At 37.8% G+C, this 21,662-nt stretch overlaps 1 protein-coding gene across 7 annotated transcripts in view; it reads left to right on the top strand.

Moving 5' to 3' along the window:
* The window catches only part of MTA3 (metastasis associated 1 family member 3), a 213,477-nt gene that overhangs the window by 168,622 nt on the left and 23,193 nt on the right, over positions 1-21,662 (top strand). For 5 of the 7 annotated variants that reach the window (XR_011466095.1, XM_070379671.1, XM_070379668.1 and 2 more), the window contains exons 10-14: positions 5,838-5,912; positions 7,768-7,826; positions 12,476-12,600; positions 15,311-15,462; positions 16,503-16,725. Coding sequence is in view for 6 of the 7 variants with exons in the window: in XM_070379671.1 (XP_070235772.1) it covers positions 5,838-5,912; positions 7,768-7,826; positions 12,476-12,600; positions 15,311-15,462; positions 16,503-16,725 (634 nt within the window). In the remaining variant the exon portion in view is untranslated. The remainder of the gene's footprint in view (positions 1-5,837; positions 5,913-7,767; positions 7,827-12,475; positions 12,601-15,310; positions 15,463-16,502; positions 16,726-21,662) is intronic. The other 2 variants (XM_070379669.1, XM_070379672.1) reach the window with 1 other exon arrangement.

Here is a 21,662-nt window from a genome sequence, read left to right as displayed (position 1 = left end):
GGGTTCTTGGATGTGAGCACATTTCCAGTCCCCCTCCACTGGCCGCTACATGTTGCCTGGGACTAGGGGATGGGACAGTTTCTAGTCCATCTCCGGTGGCAGATGCTTTGCTTTGTATGAGTGAAGGATCTGGGAAGCAAGGGGCTCTCTTGGCCAGTGGCAGCAGATCGCCACTGTGCACACCCACACCACCACCCCTGGGCAGCCGGCTTGCCCTGTCCCAGTTCTTTCTGCCGGATATCTGATGGAGAAAGGGGGTGTGTCAGTTCCCTCTGCACTGTTATATTTAGCTTCATCTTAGAAAGTTTGATAAAGTGTACGTTCAGTTTCATTTCTTCAGTTTCCCTTATGGTTTCCTTTTTGATCCATGGGTTATTTAGAAGTAAGTTCCACATACTTGTAGGGTTTTTCCCCCCATATATATTTTTGGTTATGCATTCCAGTTTAATTCTGTTGTTTTCAGAAAGCATACTTTGTTAAACACAGACACAAACTCTACATTTTGAAGATTTGATTAACTCTGCCTTAGTATATGGTTTGTTTGTAGTGTGTAGTATATATAGTATATGGTGACTGCACCGTGTGCTCTTGAAAATAGGTATTTTGCTGTTAGGTATAATATTCTATAAATGTTACTTGGGTCAGGCTTATTAATAGTGTTGTTCAAGTCTTCTCGAGAGTTCTATTACTTGTTGAGAGTAGTATTAAAAGCCTGTAGATAGAGCTGTAGATTTTTCTAATTTTTTAAATTTATTTATTTTAATTGGAGGCTAGTTACTTTACAATATTGTAGTGGTTTTTGCCATGCATTGACATGAATTGTATTAGGTTTTTGCTTTAAATTTGTTGACTCTCTGTTACACACATACACATTTAGGATTGTTATGTTCTCGGGATGAATTGACCTTTTACTGTTTACATTATGCTTCTTTATCCCTGGGATAATATTCCTTGTGGCAAAATCTGATTTTTCTCCTATTAATATAACCATTCCAGCTTTGTTGTTTACATGATATATTTTGTTTTCATCCATTTTACTTTTTCCCCCCAACCAATCTAACAGTCCCTGCCTTTTACTTCAAGTGTTAGACCACTTGCCTTTAATATAATTTGTTAATAATATAATTAACCGTTTAAATCCATCATTTTAATGTGAGTTTTCCATTTGTCCTATTGTTCTTTTCCTTTTTTTAATGATTTTTTTATGACTCCCATTTTATCTCTACTAGTGGCTTGGCTTACTAATTAAACTTTTGTTTAGTGGTTTACAATATATATCTTTAATGTACCACAGTTTACCTTCAAATAAATACTGCTTAGATTACGTAGATTGGAAGAACCACAAACAGTGCACTTCCAGTTCCTCTTTCCAGTCTTGTGCTTTTGTTGTCATACATTTTATTCTGTGTTCTAAGTTCCACAGTGAATTATTACTGTTTCTTGCTTTAGTCAATCAGTGATTTTTTAAAAGAGATTAATCCCCCCAATATTTATTTACTTATTGTTACTTATTTTTAAAAATTCACCATTTCTGCCCCTCCTCGTTTCTTTGTGTGATTCAAATTTCCACCGCCACCAATAGGGGTTTCTCGGGTTTCCTGCTCTGGCTCGGTTCTTTCTCATGAACAGCTTATGGAGATCTGTGGCAAATGTGTTTGAATTCCCCTTCCACAGATGCTAAATGGTTGTTCTAGCCCTCTATTGACCTTTAATAGTTTGGTAAGTTTTTTATTGTTCTTACCTTTAGTTTTGTTCACCACTTGTTTCTTTTATGTGCTGCCAAAGTAAAAATATTTAACGAGTCCTATCTCCCTTCACAGTGGCTTGGGAATTTAACTTTGCCATAGAAACTCTTTTCATTGAAGGGTATTTCCTGGCTATTGTATCATTTAAACTTCAGTTGCAGATAACAAAATTATAAGAGCTGTTTTAAACTGAATGGTGTTTAATTTTAGAAATTAGATACTTAAAATCATTGATAGGGTTGGAGAAGTAGGCTCAAGCTGGATCTCAAAATAATCCCACAGAAACGATCCCCAAGTGAGCTGTTACCTCTGCCCTCTAAGGGAATCGAGAAGCTGCTGGGTTAACATCTGAGCCAGGGTCACACTGCTGTAGCCACGATCTTGAGATCAGGAAACCGCTGGCAGAGTCATGGGGTCTAGAACAGTTCTGTGCCTCTTGCTTTTGCTGCAGCAAGATGGATCCCTTGCTATGCACCATCCATACTGTGCCTGTTTAATTTACTTCTGAACTTGTCTTATACATCTGACTGGCAGAAATGAATCACAGGGGGTTCTTAGAAATGCCATGTTTGGATTTCTAGCCTTGGTAGCATAAGAAAGTGAACTAGCAGGAAGTTGGAAAGGATAGCAAGTCATAATTAGAGACAGTAGACTCCATTTGAGTGAGGCCATTTGAGGAGGAAGAAATTTATTAAAGGTTGTCAGAAAGCTAACCTCCAGAAGAGCCAGGGATCCATGTTTCGATGCTTCACAGCCAGGACTTCTGAAGCCAACAAACCTACCTGACCCCACAACGGCGACCCTCCAGCCGGAATCCCCCCAGCCCCCCATCATGTCTGCTGCCTCTGCCCACCTATCTTGCTTGATTCTCTTCTGCCCTGACTCTGTCAGTAAGCGCCATGTATCTCGGCTCTATTCTTAAAACACTCTACTTTTTACCGAGTTTTGTATTAGAGTATTTTTGATTATAAGTGAGGGAAACTCAACCTCACCTAGTTTAGAATAAAAGATAGGTATTTTGGTTATATTAGGATTCTTAGTTGCTAAGTACACAATTCACTACATCTAATTTAAGCCTAAAGGCGCATAGAATAATATTAAGTTCTCATAAAGTCTCTGGGAGACTAGAGACCTAGGTTTGGATGTGCCCATGCCCTCTGCTGTTTGAAAGAAAGGTCAGCACAGATGCTGGCTAACAGTCCATGGGGTCACAAAAGAGTCAAACACAACTTAGCAACCAAATAACACCAATTATCCCTGAATTATTAGAAAATATGGTACTGTTTCCTTAAATGAGGAGGCTTAAATTTAATGGCACAGCATCCATCTCTGATGTTTATTCCTCTTCTGGTTTTAGCCACAGCCCTGTCTTTATAACTTGTAACTTCTGCATTAAATTATCAAGGTAAAAACACACCACCAACAACAGACCTTATATAAAAATAGAAAGGGAAGTCGGTGCAGAAGGAAAATAATTACACTGAGCAAGGAATGACATATAGATGTTTCTCTAGTCTTCCTTTCTCCCTTTGTGAAACGCTTTCTAATGCCTTAGGTGTCATTCAAAATAGAACACCTCCCCCTCCGCCTCCCCTGACAGAGTTTTGTATCAGAGTACTCTTGATTATAAGTGAGGGAAACTCAACCTCACCCAGTTTAGGAGAAAAGATAGATATTTTGGTTATATTAGGTTTCTTAGTTGCTAAGTACACAATTCACTGTATCTGATTTAAGCCAAAAGGCGTATAGGATATTAAGTTCTCATAAAATCTCTAGGAAGACTAGAGACCCAGGTTTGGATGCCGCCCGCACCCTCTGCTATTTGAAAGAAAGGTCAACACAGTATCTTAGACGATCAGAGTTCATCTAGGCTGGTGGGGTGACCCAAACCTTCACTCCTGCAGGTTCTGAGTCCCGGGTTAAAGGCAGTGTTGTGTGGAAATCAGTCATTCGTAAGTCTGTGTATGGTATTACTAGCCAATGCATTTCAGACAAAAAAGGGAAGTCATATCTAGAATAATTGTCCATTCAAGAAGAACAGATAACTGCTATTCTAGGGTACTGAGAGTCTAACCTAGCAGATGTTTTACTGGGAATGGTCCCATGCTGGAGGCCCTGTGTACTTTGTTCCTTTCAGGTTAGACACTTGGAGGAAGATCAGAATTGATAAGAGAGATCCCTGTGGTGGCTTCCACATGTGTGTCTATTTTGTTTGTGTCCTTTGAGCAGTCATTGGGTGTCTAGGGAAAGAGGCTGGCTGGCAGCCATAGAGGGAATCATCTTGGCCTATGATGGATGAGATGAATGAGCAGCAGATGAATGAGAAACCTCCGGTGCAGAGGACCTTTGTGAGCACAGAGACTCAAATATCCTCACAGCCAGACCCCTCCAAGTGTCTGTCCCACAGATCTCTTTTCCAAGCCTCATCGCAACCAGTCCTCTAATCTGGTTCCTTTCAAGTCCCTGATCGTTGTGTCAAAGAAATGACCATTGTCCACAGGTGGATGTAGATTAGTACCTCTGGCCATCTCTCTTTCAATTCAAAGTACAACATCAGATGTCTCCTCTAATGGTCTGCCCTCCACAAGGGTCTCCCCTCTTCACTGTGCTTCAGTCACTCCTGCTTGGGGCTGAAATGCTACAGAGTCTGATTCCAGTTGGTGCCAGCATCATGCGGAGCCATCTGTTGCATTTGGATTTTTTCCTCTTCAGTTGGCATATTGTAGGGAACGCCCATGAAGCCAGAGTGAGGGTTGAGGGAGAGACAATACTTCATCAGGAGTAGACACAGACATGACCTACACTTCTTGATGAGAGCGTGGTGGTGCTGAGCACAGCTGATTAGGACTTTATGACTTAGATAAAATCTGGCTCATGAGGAAGCTTGGGTTTCATGGTCACTTGGTTTTCTTTTTTCAGACTACCAGGTAAACTGCATGCCAGGGGCTGTTTCCCAAAAGAATAACTAGGAGATAAGAAGTCTTGCTTTGCTTAAAACCCTAGGAGACTATGCCTAGGGTTTTGCTGTAGTCAGCTCCTTAACACTGCCCCTCAGACCCTTTCAACTCCATTAGATTGCTTTATATTAAACTGGAGAAAATTACATTTGCTTTAACTGCAATTGAAATGCCAGCTGTGCCAATCTGTTACTGTAAGGAGACCACATTTGTTGAAGGTGCCACCCAATTTAACTTAAAAATAATTTCGTTTTTCTAAACTCCATTTATTTTTCTCTTCAGGCCAAACAGGTGAGTTAAATATGGAGGTGATAGGAATGTCATGAATGGTGTTCGTGTAGGTCACAAACAGACCCCTAGCTGCACTGGGGTCTGGGAAGAACTGTTTAAAGCCAGTGGTGCTTTAGAGCGAGCTCGATGAGAGGCAGAGGGCACTGACTCACCCGTCAGTAAGTCTGCCTCAACAGCTGACAACTGAGTGTTACCATTCTGTTTGAAGTGCCCTGCTTGGCTTCTTGAATGAATAACAGATCTCCCTTTTCAGAGGGACATACTAAATATTTTCTTCTATCTTGGGTATCATAAGTAGAAGCTCATTTGGCGATTTTTGAATAATTATGGAAAATAGCAGACAAGCTTCCTACTTTTCTGATATGTACCACTCTTGGCTGTTTTTCGGAGACTTAGGTTTTCATTTTATTTACAACAAAATAGATTAAAGTAGGGCAGTTTTTGAAAAGGTGAGAAGTACTACGCTGCAGACCAATGACCCCTAGCTGTGGATGTCATCTTTGAAAGTTAAAGAACTCAGGCGAGACTTCAGAATACTATTCTAAAAATTATACTTCAACCCCACCCATAGCTCGAGAAAAACTGATTAAGTTATGAAATGTTATCAGTCATAAGGTTTATAATTTTAAAAAAATGGGGGCTGAGAAATGTGTTGTGTCATCATCTCTAGCTGAATAGAACTTGTTTGGGGACCCTTTGCTCAGAATTAATTTCCGTTTTCTCACATTTCTACTAGATGTGTCTCCCGTGTAGGTCATTGCCTCATTATTTTTACGAAGTGGTTTTAAAGGAAAATAGTTCCTACAGTAGCTTGTTTTCATTGTCATGTTACATATTTTTTCAGCTCCCTTGGAAATCACTGACTAGCATCATTGAATATTATTACATGTGGAAAACTACTGACAGATATGTGCAGCAGGTAATTTTTCATGTTGCTACCAATAGAGTTGCATTAAAATGAGCTATTTACACATTAATATTTCTTAGCAGTATACTTTGTTTTAAGTTTGTTTTGTTTGCTTTATCTTTTCTAGACCACTATAAACTATGTAATTTCATATCTTTAGCATATCATTTTAAGATTTTAGTCTCAATATTTTCTTTACTTTAGATTCCATTATGATAAATATTTTGAAAAGATTGCAGGGAAATATCCACCAGAGAGGTTTTATTTTCCTTGCACGTGCCTGGTGCTTCATCTCTTTGTTGGTATAGTTGATGGAAATGACTTCAGATGTGTAAGAGTTCTTCTAAAACTTCCTGGACATTTGTGTGATTATATCAAGTGTTTGACCTCAAGTGTAGCAGTTAGTCTTTGCTAGTTTAATGTCTTTACTATTTAAAGTTTACTGTACATAAATACAGAACTTTCCCCAAAAAATTATCTCTAAAAGCAGAGATTAACTTATTTTTTAAATCTTCCCCAAATGTCCCAAATTGAGGTAATTCTCTCAATTACTACTTTTGGAGGAAAAGTATATTTTCCTCAGGTGACCTAGTATATTATATTCTTCTAGATCCGTGTCAGAACTGGTAGAGACAAAGGGGCAAATAAATTTAACAGGCATTTTTTCCCCTAAGTATATGATCACCCAATGGCAAGTGTTACATGCTGTAAAAATACAGTTTAAAGGATCACTAAAAAAATTACCCTAGTGAGTTGTTGAGGTTGTGAATAGTGAGCAGATACCCATGGCTTGTTGAAAAATGTCCAGTGTTATCATCATATATAATTCAGAAAATGCTTATTTCAAACTAGCATCCAAAACCAAGTAAGATGGTTCTCTAGAACATTTGTCTGCCATCTTCTCATCTGTTGTTGACTTTCCAAATAAAGTTTGCATGCACACCCCCCACCCCACCCCCAGGATCTGCTTAGGTAGATGTGAGGACCATGTGCTCTGGAAATCTGTGTCATTCAAAGTGAAAAGAGTTTCTAGAGATGGTGGCAATGATGGCATTGAGGATGGTTGAAATGTGTTTGAATTAAATTATTTCCAAGAATTTCAACTCCTTATTTAAAAGTTTTAAGTTGCCTCCTTAAATTTTTTTATTTCCTTCTCATTGAGAAAATGGAGGCTTCCCTTGTGTTCTGATTTGTCGTAATTTTGAATATCCACCATACATTATTTTCTTTCTCTGTTTGCATTTACTGTTGTGTTGATCAGTCTCTGGCTTTGATTATATAATCTTTTCACCATGCCTTTCCCTGCATTTGACTCCTAATTGGCACCTAAAAATCTGACGTGAGTTCGGTCAAGCTTAAAGTTTACTGCACACCTCCCAAGATTCTGAGGGTAGATGCTTATTTAATTGGGCTTAGTTACTGTCTCTTTCTTTTGCATAGACTTTGGAAAGTAATCATCTCTCAGTAATTTTCTAAAAGCAAAGATCATTGTTTGTTTTTTATCCCTTCCAGAAAGGCAAAAAAGAAATAAAATAGAAACTAAATGTGAAAAGTAAAAATGGTTACTTATAAGTTTGATTTATCTGCTCCTAGAGGAATGGGAAATGGAGTTGCTCATTACATTATTTTTAAAATTTGTGTCTAAAATGTTTATTTAATACCTGTTCTGTACCTCAGAATCTAGTGATTTTTCTTACAAATTTCTGCAGTTTAAGAACATGTGCATGAAAGAAAAACTCATCTTAAAAAGACAGTTTTTGAATTATATTTTAATGTTTTATTTTCTTGTGAATTTTTTAAGACAGATGAAGTGGTAATAATTATTTTGACATTGTGTGTAAAATATTTCATCTATCTTTTCAATTAGAAACGTCTAAAGGCAGCAGAAGCTGAGAGTAAACTGAAACAAGTGTATATCCCAACTTAGTAAGTAATGGAAGTCCTATAAAATATTTGCCACGGTAGTAATTCTATCCAAAACAAAATATTTACATTTTTGTCATCTTCAGCCAGATTTGAATTTATGTATCTTATTTTCTTCCGCTACAAAGCACAATTTGCTTTCCATTATAATGCCACTGTAGTGATTTTATTTTAGGAAAAAAAAAAAAAATGGCTCGTTGGGGAATCCCCAGGTTGACTAACAAAAGGACCAGAGCAAAAATGCCATCAAGGCTTCAGGGAAAGTATTAGAAAACTAACCTATGAAAATATTATTTGAAGCAAATGTGTTTCAGAAAGCTAGCAACTTTTGAGACTTCTGTATTGTATAATGTATTTTATTTGGGTAATGTGCATTACCCTTTTGAGGAATGTTTTTATTTTATGGAGGATTTTACATTGTTTGGGGGAAGTTAGGGAACGTAATTAGAACCAAACTTTGTAAATATTGGATAAATAATGAATAGGTCTTGATTGTTTCAGATGCCTAGCATTCTATCATTATCCTCTGGGTTTAGGAATTATTGTATATTAAAGTGAATGCCAGTTTTCATTTGCTACATTTTAAATGAATTATCCTTTTTTTTTTTTTTTTTTTTTTTTGAGGTCATAAGTTTGACAGTTTATTTGTTCAAGCAGATTTAGTTTATTGAGCACCATGTATATAGTGCTATCCTAGTTTCTTTGGGGATTAAAATGAAATTCACTACAAAATTCTATGTACTGATTCAAGCCTTTTCACTCTTTTGAGTTCAGTACAGTTATTGTATACCTAGTCTTTTCTTTACTGAATTTCAAAACATTAATACATATTTTAATACACAGTAGGCCTCATAGAAAATGAATTGTTTTATTTCTTATTAGTCTTTTTTCTCAAGGTAGATAACATGTAATTTATAAGGTCCATAATTTTTATTCAGAGCTATAATGTCCTTTCTGCAGAGTAGTTTCTAATATTTTAGAAAATTATATGTTTTATTTGACTAATCTATAAAAGACAAACTCCCCAAAGAAAACAGTGTTGTGATTCATGTGCCTTAGATTTTTAAAAGCAAGCATACCAGCATTCCTATACTTTGCAGTGCTGTCAGATTACAGGAAAAGTAGCTAGTATTCACCAAATACCACAGCTAATTGTTTCTATTCAGTTTTGCATTGACTTTGGAGTCTTGATCTAAGTTGAAGACTAGTCTGTGGGTCAAATCTCACCTGCCACCAGTTTTTGTAAATAAAGTGTTTACAGAACAGCCATGTTCTGTAAATCATATATGTAAATAGAAGTTATGAATCTGTATTGTTGAGTTGGATAAGAATCTGAGTTCTTTGAACAATTTCCCAATCAACTCTGAAATATTATTTTAGAACAGATTGTAGATTGAGTTGGATTTTGACCGTACCACATGGCTTGTCACACACCAGGGATCCGACAGGAGTCCACACTGCAGTAGTGAAAGCAGAGTCCTAACCACAGGACCGAGAGTTGTTCTTTACTCTTGCTTGTTTGAACCTGACAGTCTCCTGTATGCGAAGCACTCTGTTCAGTACTAGAGGTGGATCAGTTAGGAAGACAGGTGGTCTTCTGGAGCCTGCATTCTAGTGTGGGGGAGACAGAGGCCAAACAGCTAGTCACCCAGTGTGATGAGTACTGTGGTGGAGAAGAAGAGCTTGTGTGAGAGCTTATCCTGGGGACCACACTCAGGTGGTGCTGTCAGGGAAGATTCCTTGTGGAAGGTGAGTTTGAGTGAACTCTAGGCAAGAGATTAACTGGGTGATGGGGGCTTTCCAGGCTGATGGAATCATGAGATGGGAAGGGGCAGAACATAGTTAAGGAGCAGAGAGAAAGGCAGTGTGGCTGATATGAAGAGAGTGGTGAGCCACGAGAGGCCAGTATGGTGGGCAGGGGCCAGGGGTTAGCCCTCTGATGAACACTGGAGTTGGATTTGAAACAAGGACGTGTCATGATCAGATTTGTATGCGCTTTAAGATGACTGGCTGTATTTTGGAAAATGGTTTGGAGAGTCAGGGGAGTGGCTGTAAGGACACCATTTATGAAGTTCTTGGAGAAGAAAGACGATAACAACTTGACCTAGACCTGTGGCCTGGACAGTGCATGCTACTTGGAGGTGATTGACTTGTATGGAGGGGTGGAGGGGAGATGTTGAATCCCAGGTTTCTGGCTAGCTTAATTAGGTGGATTGCTGTGCTGTTCACCATGATGAGAAGCTGCAGCAGAGAACCAGGTTGGGTCATTTTGAGTTTGCTTTCTTCAAAAAGAGGTGTTGAGTATGTTGTCAGATATATTGTTCTTAAACTCAGAAGAAAGTTCTGGGCTAGAGGTCCAAATTTGAGCTTCATTTGCATAGAATATTGTTCTTAAAACTACAGATTTCTTAGAGTAATAAGAAATTAGAGCCTTGGACCAAACTTGAGGAAATCTAGTATTTCTATATCAGATAGAGTATGATAGCCGAAAAAAGAATAGCCACGTGAGTGCCTTATCACACAGCCCGAGAGAGGGGTATCTTTCAAGGAGGGAAAGAGGTTAACAGCGTCAAATGCTAGTGAAAAATAGCCAGGGAAAGTAGCAAGATGGAGGTGGTTGGTGACAGTGAAGATTGGCAGCTCTCAAGAGAATTGGCTGAAAAGGCAAGTTCCTGGTGTTGAGGGTTGAGTCTGGATGGAGTAATGGAGTTTTTTTTTTTTTTTTTTTAATAGGAGAGATATGTTTCCATGGTAAATTTGGGTCCAGGAAAGAGAATCAAGTGTACAAAGTTCTCAAGAGGGCAGGAGGGCTGGAGTCTGGAGCACAAAGGAAGGGAGGAAGGATTTGGGCATTAGCTAAAAGGAAGGGCAGCTTCATATAATGCAGCTTTTAAAACTTTATTAAAATTGTCACATTAGCATCAACGATTTGTCCCCTGAGAATTAATCTATAGGTTCTTGGTTTTGAAAAGTGTATGTGTAGTGGTTGACCTGTCTATATTCCATCTTTGCATACTCATTTTCGTTTTGTGATTATTATAATTAAAGTCAGTCGTTTATTCAGCCACATAACATTCTAGATTCATTTGAACAACTGAAGTTGTGTTTACTCTCTGGCTTTTTTCAGGCTGCTCAACTGTAAATTTGTATTAGCTCTCTTTTAACACATATATATTTGGCCCTGTGTTAAATGTCACATATTTTCATATTTAGAGAAAGTCTCCTGAAATTGACATTATCAGCCATTTGACTTCAAGGGGTATCATTTCTATCTATGTATAGTAGATTTTTACATACCCTTGGAAATCTTAGTCATTGTTAATCACCACTTTTAATTTTGCATGTTTCCAACTGAAATCTATAGAAGAGAAATACTTTTTGTGTGGTTCCAATTTGTCTTCAAAATACATTGCTGGCACAGATAAGTATAAATAATAGCCCTGTTTATAGAATAGAGCTTTCAGTGCACACAGAGGTTAGTTTCACTTAAGAGTTATAGTATCACTGGCAGAAAGAAATCTTAATTTGTCCTCAGGTCAAGTTTACATATTAGGCTTTCACTGGTAAATGTAAGTGTGGGAATGAGAAAGAGCAAAAAGGAAACTCATGAGTCTACTCTCTGCTGAAACTTCATATGTCTTTCTTAATAGTTGTGAACTCTCTTTACTTCACTGGCCATAGGAATATATATAGTCTACATGTAGTCATTCGGCATTCATTACTAACAAATAATTTGCTAATTTATTTTGTTTATTTTCTGCCCAGCATATAGACATGAAAGCGCCTCTAGAATGAAAGTTGCTTGATGTCAGCACTTTTCTTTACTGGACCCTGAATAAATATATGTTAGGTGAATTAAGACTGTACTTGAGGACATAGTGTGTACACCTAGGTGGACAGTGTTCTTGGGCGTGACTGATACGCAGGGCAGTTAGGCTACCCCAGATGGGAAAAAGCGAACCATGTTGGCACAGTACATACCAAAACAGTCCAGGCTACATGATTCTGAGGAATTATGGCTTCTGGAAATCTGATAGATGTTACCTTTTTCCTCTTAAAAAGAAATGCCTTGGATACGTATATTGGTTTTTCTAATTTCAAGTGCTCTGTAATCATCTTCATAAAAATTCAAGCATAATAGAAATGATGAGTGGTCACAGTCTCCTGAAATGCGTTTACCTCTCCCAGTAAGCCCAGCTGGTATCCACAGTGTCACTGTTGACATGCAGCTTTTGTGCAGTTCCCTCGAGAGCCAATGCGTAGGGTCAGCAGCTGTCACTAGCGGCAGGAATGGGCAGTGGTTTTCCCTAAACACTGCACACTGCCTAATTTATTTAATCCAGAAATTATTTTGTCATGATAAGTAATATTTAATAACTTGCATTTTCCAAAATGTCAAACAGTATCCTAAGGAAATTATGTCTGGATGAGGAAGAGATATGACTACTTATTTTGTGAGTGTCATGCTTATGAGATTGGTTTTTACATAGCCTCGGTTTGTAAAGATAAATGGTTTGGGTTCATTTAAATTTCTTCTTCATCAAACATTCACATGTTTATGTGTGGTTAAGATAAATCAGTAATGAAATGTAGAGCCTTCTACCTTGTTACACAAGTCATTTTTATCACTTCACTTTATATTTCATTGAAAGCAGCAAACCAAATCCCAACCAAATATCCACCAGCAATGGCAAACCTGGTGCTGTGAATGGAGCTGTGGGAACCACATTCCAGCCACAAAACCCTCTCCTCGGGCGAGCCTGTGAGAGCTGCTACGGTGAGTTTTCTCCAGCAGGGCTTATTCCCCACTCCACCCCCTACTCCCCCAGGGACTGTGCTGGCAGCATCTGGTGGGAGGTGTGGGAGTCAGCCTTGCATGGAGAGCAGGATAAGGTAGCCTCAGAGTGAATAGATGCCCACACTTACCTTCCGCTTGGACGCTCAGTTTAGGTGTTAGGTTCCTCTGATGTGCTTCTGTGGTGTTCTGGGTTTGTTGAGTATTCCACAGCAGTGCGGGCTAAGCTGCATTCAGACCTGTTACTAGCTTTGTGCAAACCATGGTCCCATGAAATATGCCAATATACATTTTGGTGTTTCTCGGTATATTTTGACAAATTAAAGGCTCCACATAACTTTGTAGGAAGGACTTACTGCTAGAAACTGCTATTTATAGTCCTCAGACCAGTTCCCTTAGAGCACTGGCTTGGGAGATGCTGCTTTATGATACTCTTGGTCTCAGGGCCCCAGTGTATTTATCAGTATTTATCCTTGTTAAAAAAAACTACCTGATGCCGGCAGCATTATATTTGCCTTGAATGTTAAGTTGAGGTGGTGAGATGAACTGTTAAGTGGTCGATACTTTTTCTTTTTTGGCTGCACCTCTCTGCATGTGGAATCTTAGTTCCCTGACCAGGGGTTGAAGCCATGTCCTCTGCAGTGGTGATGCTGAGTCTTAACCACTGGACTGTCATGGAGGTCCCAGATACATTTTTTATATTTCTTTAAAACCTTGAACAACAATATAGTCTCTTAAATGGGGCTATGGTGACACAATCCTCCATATGTCCTTCCAGTCAGAGCAGCTTGGTGTGGAAGAAGGAAGGACACAATATTGACTAAAAATCATCCATATGTCCTTCCGGTCAGAGCAGCCTGGCGTGGAAGAGGGAAGGACATCTACTTGGTGCCCAGTTCTTGTCTCTCAGCAGCTCCCTAGGGAGAGAGTAGCCGCTGCACTGAGGCCACAGGCATGAGGGGCGTTTTTAACTCTGCTCCATGCCCCATGCCAGGCTCCAGCATTAGGAAAGGCTTTTAAAGCCAAATCGCGTAATTATCTTTCCTACAACCAAGAAAGGTGTGAGCCCGACAGCTTGCTGTCTTCATAGAAACAGCACATTCCTAACCATTTTTTTGTACCATGAGAGCGCAAAGGGAAACACTTTGTGGAAAATTAGATTCTTTTGGTCAAAATTTTACATGGATTGTGTAGCTCTTTTGGCACTGGGAGAAATCTTAGATTTTTGAACTTCATTTATATTTAAGCGAAAGTAGAAAGACTCCTAAAGAAATGCTAGTGGCTTAATGTGTCTTATTTTTGCTTTACAAACCCCCTTTCATCTTATATGTAGTCTCACATATCCCTTTAAATAATTATTCCACCATTTTTATATGTGCATAACAAAAAAGCAGTTTTAATTTTATAATCTTTGAGGTCCATGTATTAAATTATCTATTATAATTATATTTCAATATAATATATGTACCAAATTTATCTTTATAGGAAGAATTTGGTGTTTTCTATTTGTCAGTCTTTAATTGAATTTAGTTAATTGTATAAAGAGAAAGGCATTTGTTGACATATTAAAATGACATGTCAAAAAATAAATAAATAAAATAAAATGACATGTCATGATTAATTTGGATAAAAATACGTATTTAAATACAAGTGAAATTTTATATTCAGAATCCAAAATAAGTCCATGACTAATATTTAGAATTCTTAAAATTTGTGTTTAAAAAAACTCAGCTTGACTTATTTGACTATTTGGTTTTAAATTACAAGAGGGAACATTTTTAGGTTAGTGTTTGCCAGGAGTCCCCCCAGAATAACACATGGTGGGGTTCATAAGAAGCAGTATGACTATAGTGGTCACTATATCGTCCCTTTTTGACATTGTCTTGTGAAGTGTCAGTTGATAACCCTGATGTGGTGTTTGAACATGTTAACCTGATGAAGGCAACGTTGCAGGTCAAGGGCAGAAAATATTCAGTGTTTTCTGTCTTAAACTTCAGATCCATTGTGGGAATACTTAAATTGTTATATGGCAGTAATTTAAACTTCAGAGCAAAATAACACAGGTCTGTAGTGTTCAGCTCAGGAATAAATCAGCTGAGCTCTCAGGTTGTAAGCGTGCTGTGATCTCTGCTGCACGTGCTCACTTGATAGGGACTTAAAGTCTTGAAACGGATTCCATTTCTAAAGAGAGAAAAAGTGAAATAATTATTTTATCTATTGATTAAAAGAAAGGAATGAAAAACAGATAACCTACTTCTGTCCAACTTCTACCTTTATCTGTGGGAGTTCCTCTAAGCACCTTAAACCTGGAGCTAGTTTCTGAACCAAAGGTTTGGAAACCAGGATTTAGTTTAATACGTTCCTGATAACTTACCTCCAGAAATGTACACAATAGAGGATGTTTTTAATGAACCAACAAAAATTCCTTCAGCAGCATAATGTGTAATAGAGGGCACTTAATAAGGGTCACAGGCATTTGATATATAGAGAAATAAATGGCTGAATGAATTCTGACTTGAAAAATACATGCATGTATCAGACGTTCCTGTTTGCTAGGTAAACTGGGAGAAGAAAAATAAGATTGTAAACTAAAGATGGCTTTGGACTATTTTTCAAATGTTTATCTGTATATGTATTGCTGTTACAAGTTATATCACATTCTTATTTTACTTATTTTTTCCTCCATCTTTAGCTACACAGTCTCATCAGTGGTATTCTTGGGGCCCACCTAATATGCAGTGTAGGTTATGTGCAACCTGTTGGCTCTATTGGAAAAAATACGGAGGCCTGAAGATGCCCACCCAGTCGGAAGAGGAGAAGTTACCTCCTAGCCCAGCCACCGAGGTACACAAGCAGTGGTCTTTTTAGTGTTGAGAAATGTCATGTTTTTCAGCACCTGAATCACGCCTCACAAGCAGAAGTAGAGTACAGGCAAACTTAAACAAAGCTATTAAAGCTAAGCATGGTACTGGAATGTTTAGGGTAGGTGTGGAGAGAGGGACAGGGACAAATCCAGTTTTTTCAGGTATTCAAAATATTGGTCTTGAGAGATTGATTATTCAGACAGAAGAAGAACAATGTGTGTGGGACATGTTAGCATGAGAAGAGAGCCTACAAGTTAAATATTGGTTTTAATGGCTTTTTTGGAAACAGTTTACAACCTTTAGCATGTTGAAAATATGCTTTATTGCATAAAGTGATAAATACAAATTGAGCATTCTTCCTGTTCCTGAGCTATCATAGGTAAAACAGGAAAGCATGGACTCAATCTTGGGGTGAACAACAGTTTAAATATGATTTGGTAAAATTCTCATAGATGGCAGATAATAGGTATTTACCTATTGAGAACTAGCAAGATTTAAGGACCCTCACTTCAATATTTTGGACTTCCCTGATGGTAATGAATCCACTGTAATGCAGGAGACCTGGGTTCACTTCCTGGGTCAGGAAGATCCCCTGGAGAAGGGAATGGCTACCCACTCCAGTATTCTTGCCTGGAGCATTCCATGGCCAGAGGAGCCTGGTGGGCTAGTCCGTGGGGTCACAAGGAGTTGGACACAACTGAGCGACTAACACACTTCAATATTAAAATAATAATAATGTTACTCCTGGCGATTTCTGACTGTTGTGAATATGATTTGGGATTGCTAAGGTCAGTTTAGGAGGAAAAAGAGTAGGATCACACACACCCACTTCCACCAGGTTCCTTCTCTAGTCCCCACCTCCTACTCCAAAGGACACACTTCAAAACTCTCTCCCCCTGTAGTAAGTCATATATTCTTCAGTGAAAGACGTAAAACTTGCCCTTTTCTTTGAGCAGAGTGCAAGGAGTATGTATGTGACACATTCTGGTCTTCACACATCTGTTGGTGTCTGATTTACAGGACCCGCGAGTTAGAAGTCATATGTCTCGCCAGGCCATGCAGGGGATGCCAGTCCGAAACACTGGGAGCCCGAAGTCTGCAGTGAAGACCCGTCAAGCTTTCTTCCTTCACACTACATATTTCACAAAATTTGCTCGGCAGGTCTGCAAAAATACCCTCCGGCTGCGGCAGGCAGCAAGACGGCCGTTTGTTCCTATTAATTATGCTGCCATTAGGGCAGAATGTAAGATGCTTTTAAATTCTTAACCTTATATGTTGTGCTTCTGACCATCTTCTCTTTTCCCTCTCTCTGTTTTTATTTTTGTTTGCAATAAACATAAGTTCTTGTGTGCAGCCTTTTGTTTTTTTTTTTTTAACATTGTTTTGTCTGCTGCCATTTGTATCACGCCAACCTGAAAAGGAAACATTGAAACTTCTGCAGTCTTTGTGAGAAAGTAGTGCTCAGCAAAAGATAGATGGGAGGTGATCCTACCCAGTGGGGTTTTGTGATGGAGTTGCCTAAAAGCCCTTATTGGGGAAGCACCTTTACCCCTAACGTAGAATAAAGCTTGCCAATTTGCACTAATGAGAAATTGTACGTCTTTATAAACTTCTCAGTTTCCAAAAACCCTTTACAGTTATATAATACTCTGGAAATTCAGTGTTTCATAACAAATTAGAAGATTTAACAAGCTATAAATGAATTTTAAAGTCTTTTGGGTGAATTTTCTGAAAAACATTTAATTTTTACAAGCTAGTGTCTGAATTTGTGGTTGAGCATTCTATTTGTCCAGTTTGGCTTCCATTTCATAATTATATACCATATGTATTAGTATGTAACACATCATTTTATTACTCTCATTTTCAGCACATTCAGTCTTGCTTATGTGTGTTGTTGTTAGAACAAATGTCATATGTTCCAGTGAATTGCAGGTTGTTCTCATATTACCACGTACCCCTAAACGTGTCCATAATTTGTCTGTGAGCTCTGATTCTAGCCTTGTTACTTTTAGTTACATTCCTGGTTAGCATGTTAGAGCCATGCAAGCTTTTTCCCCTATGGGATAAGAAAACTTGCTGTGTGGCTTAATAGATGGGAAATCTTAAAGAAATTCTATAGATACTTTATCATGAAAAATGTATTATTATGAGGCATTCCATTTTGATTTAAAGAAGGTATCTGTAAAAGGAGTGATGGTTGAAAAGTGGTTTTTGTTCCTGAAGATAATTTTCAGCAGAATAGTTGAAAGGCTTTAAAACATACAGGTAAAAGCTTTAAAAGAACAAGAGTGCTTGGTAGAGAGTAGAAATTGGGAGTAGCCTCTGCATCCCATGGAGGGCAAACCTAGCCGCACGAGACTCGTGTGTTTGAGAACGTAGGCATATGTACTGACGTTTCATGCTACTTTTGTGCTAGTGTTGCTGAGATCATGGATTTACGTTATCATTTTCTTACCATTTTGAGAAACTAGAAAATATTTATATCTACCTAAACTGCTTAGCTGATTTAAAAGACATATTTTTTATAAATAATTTCTTAAATATAAGGAATAAAAAATGTTACAAGAAAGAAAATGAATGAAATTCTTCCATTAAAATTGGCCAGGCTCCAGGATCATCTTTGTTTCTATGAATGGAAAAGAAACCATCACCAACTTAATTGACTTCTGAGGAAGCTTTTTCTGATTAAGCTTCTGTTAATTTCTCAGTTAATTTGCAAATTGTCTTTATTTTGATGATTCTTCAGTGAAGTATGTTTTTTTCTGTCACCTCATTTTGATTTGTTGCAGTTGAAAGGCCGTGCCACTAAAAAGGGTCAAGATTAAATTACCTGTATTATATTTCCAATATTGCCAATTTGTAAACTTCTCAGTTTCCCACAAATCCTTTACAGTTATATAATATTCTGGAAATTCAGTGTTTCGTAACAAATTAGAAGATTTAACAAGCTATAAATGAATTTTAAAGTCTTTTGGGTGAATTTTCTGAAAAACATTTAATTTTTTCAAGCTAGTGTCTGAATTTGTGGTTGAGCATTCTATTTGTCCAGTTTGGCTTCCATTTCATAATTATATACCATATGTATTGGTATATAACACATCATTTTATTACTCACATTTTCAACACATTCAGTCTTGCTATTCAGTCTTGCTAGCTACAAATGTAGCTATCATAATGATGATGATCATAATAAAAGAGGCGTTTGTTGTGATGAGATTCAAGGGGCATATTTTATTTTGTAGTTAGCTTCATTGATCAAGTTTATAGAATCAGATTCTCAGAATAATTTTACCTTGCAACTTAAAATGTAAAAGTTTCACCAGCCGTGTTCTCAGTCCTGGTCCCCGCAACCAGCAAGCAGCTGATGAATTCTTCCTAGCATCTGATTGCTTCTTGCATCATCTTCTCATATGTGTACCTTGTTACAACCTGTTTAGCAGATTTCTTTGATCTTGGCTTGTTAGTAAGATTAGGTGTTAATAACCTGATGTCTGTACACAACCATCTTTGTGGTCCAGAGGGAGGGTAAAGCTATATTATTATTACTTTTTTTTATATAAGCTTTCCTTGGTTTCTCAAAGGTAGTGGTGACCCTGTCCCTCCCCATAAAAGTTAAGTCACTATGATGCAGTATGAATGCACTTTCAGATCAGGTGAAAGTTAATAATTCTAAAGGTATTGATGGATCAAGAGCTCCAATTTATATGTTTAGTATAATTCTTCATAATATTGGAAAAGGAAAATCGTTTTCCCTGTGAACTTGAGATTCTTCCTCTTGTAAGAACTGCAGAAGTTGATGCCTGTGGCTTCTGGCCTTGGCAGCACCACTACAGCAGTATCATAGCCAGAGTTTATGGGATGACAGATGGTGTAAGAGTGAAGAAGTAGGGAGCCGAATAGATAAATTCTCAATTACATGAGGGAGAGCATAGTCATACCTTTGAGTTTTCACAAGCTAATTCTTGTATAGAGGGATTTTTGTTGTTAACAGCAGCACTCTCTGACCTTTATTTTCATTAAGAAATGGGTGTCAAAGAATCAGTAGAGTGAGTAGGTGAGTCTTTGTTTGAATGTCCATAAAGTATCTCAAGGAAAATGTAAGAGTATTGTCCTCAGAAAGGAAAACTGGGAGGCTGAGGGAAAGCGGTGGGAAGGAAACTTACTACTGTTCATCTTTCTAAACTTTTTCAATTTTGAGTCATGGGAATATATTTCCTATTTTAAAAAATTTTTAACCTGAAATAAACATATGGTATAACCAACATGTGTTTTATAGATATAGATATAAAATGATTCACAGTTCCAAACCCCAAAATACCTATTTATTTTAATAATATACCTTTATATGTGATTATGTAAGTCCATGCTGAAAATTACTAATGTAAGTACAGAGCCTGAACCAGTTCTACCATGTAAATAGTGCTTAATACAAGTGGATTGCAGGACCCAAAACCAAAACACTTGAGAAAGAAAAGTATGATGTCCTTGACAAGATTCGCAGACCGACTGCATGGTTGTAACACAGCATCAGGTTTCGATAGCCTGTCTCTTCTCCCTCTTGACACCCCTCCCCTCATTAAAAAAATGCCATGATGTAACGATGATGGTGTTCCTCCTTTGTTACTGTTATCAGACATCACCACTGAGTTTACTGGATAACTTGTCAAAAATCTGTAAAATCACCCAACGCCTGATGAGCACATGGTTTCTATCTGAGACTTAGGATACAGAGACTGGGGTTAAATACGAGCAATATGTTAGCATTCAATAGATGAAGCAGAAGTTCCTAGAGAAGTGGATCCAAATGACTTAGGTGCCCCCTCTGTAGCTTACATGAATAATTAAGTAGTTTTTGAGTTGATAATACACTGAACTTTAATGACAGAACCATTCCCCAGAATGAATGTCTTCAAAGGGGAACCTGGAGCCCTTTTTCTCTGAACATGCTAATTCAATTTCAGATGTATTCCAGGGGCCCATATTCAGAAGAAACTTGTTATATATATTTTGAGTTTTCTAGAGGTTTCTCAGCAAAAGTTACTATTAATAATTATATAAAGTTTTTGAAATTTTAAGTTCTAACTTTAAGAGAGAACAGTTCTGGCTTATTTATTTTGATAGTCTGTTATTTTAGTAAAAACTTGTCTTCGAATGGATGTTTTTAAATTTTTCTAAAGGAAGAAAAATGGCTACAAGTCTTAGGCCAAATCAACACCATTTGCGTTCATACCTTTTTTAGAGCTAACCGTTGTCATCAGTGTCTCAAGTATCCAGAGATGACATGTGTATCTCTAACAAACTAGGTGTCTTCTTTGTTTTTGTACAGATGTTAATGTCTACATTGCTCTGTACCTTGCCTTTTTTACTTGATGGATCTTGGAGGCCATTTCATACCAATTCACTGAGAGCTGCCTCTTCTTTTATCAGCTGCATAATAGTCTGTATTTTGTACTTGAGCCAGTTCCCTTATTTTAAAACACTTTAGGTTGTTTCCAGTCACTATTATAAGTAATCCTGCAACAAATATTCTTATATAGATACCTTTTAAGAGTGATATATGTACCTTACAGGTGTGTGTGTGCATGCGTGCTAAGGCGCTCAGTCATGTCCAACTCTTTGCAATCCCATATGATCCCTAACAGTAAAACATCTGGGTCAAGCAACTTTCATTTTGAATTTTGATAGTCACTGCCCAGTTGCCCTTAGAAAAACTATGGTTTACTCTCCCACCAGTGTCTACCGAGTGCCTGTTTCTCTAGAATCTTGCCAGCAGTGTTATTGATCTCTGAAACCCTTAACTAGTTGGTAAGTGACATGTAAGTTACATCAGCTTGCATTTCTCATTTTGAATAAGGTAAAACATTTTGCATATGTTTGAAAACCGTTTGTATTTCCTTTTTCGTCAGCTGTTTTTGCCCTGGCCTGTTTTCTGTTAAAAATCATACCAGCTTGTGGGAACTTATTGTATTTTAAGGTAGTTAGCTCTTGATCTGCAATTCAAATATTGGGTTGACCAAAAACTTTGTTCAAGTTTCCCCATACGGCAGAACCCAAACAAACTTTTTGGCCAACCCAGTATTTCCCTTGTTTTGTCCTTGATTTTGTTGAATCTGTATTGGCCAAGCAGGTTTTGTTTTGTATTTTTTTAAGTAGTTGAATCTTTTCTTTTTTTTTTAATGG

Source organism: Bos mutus, chromosome 11, assembly GCF_027580195.1.
Source record: "Bos mutus isolate GX-2022 chromosome 11, NWIPB_WYAK_1.1, whole genome shotgun sequence".
Lineage (NCBI taxonomy): Eukaryota > Metazoa > Chordata > Mammalia > Artiodactyla > Bovidae > Bos > Bos mutus.
Note: the sequence above shows the minus strand (reverse complement) of the source record. Positions and strands in the feature narration are given on the sequence as shown.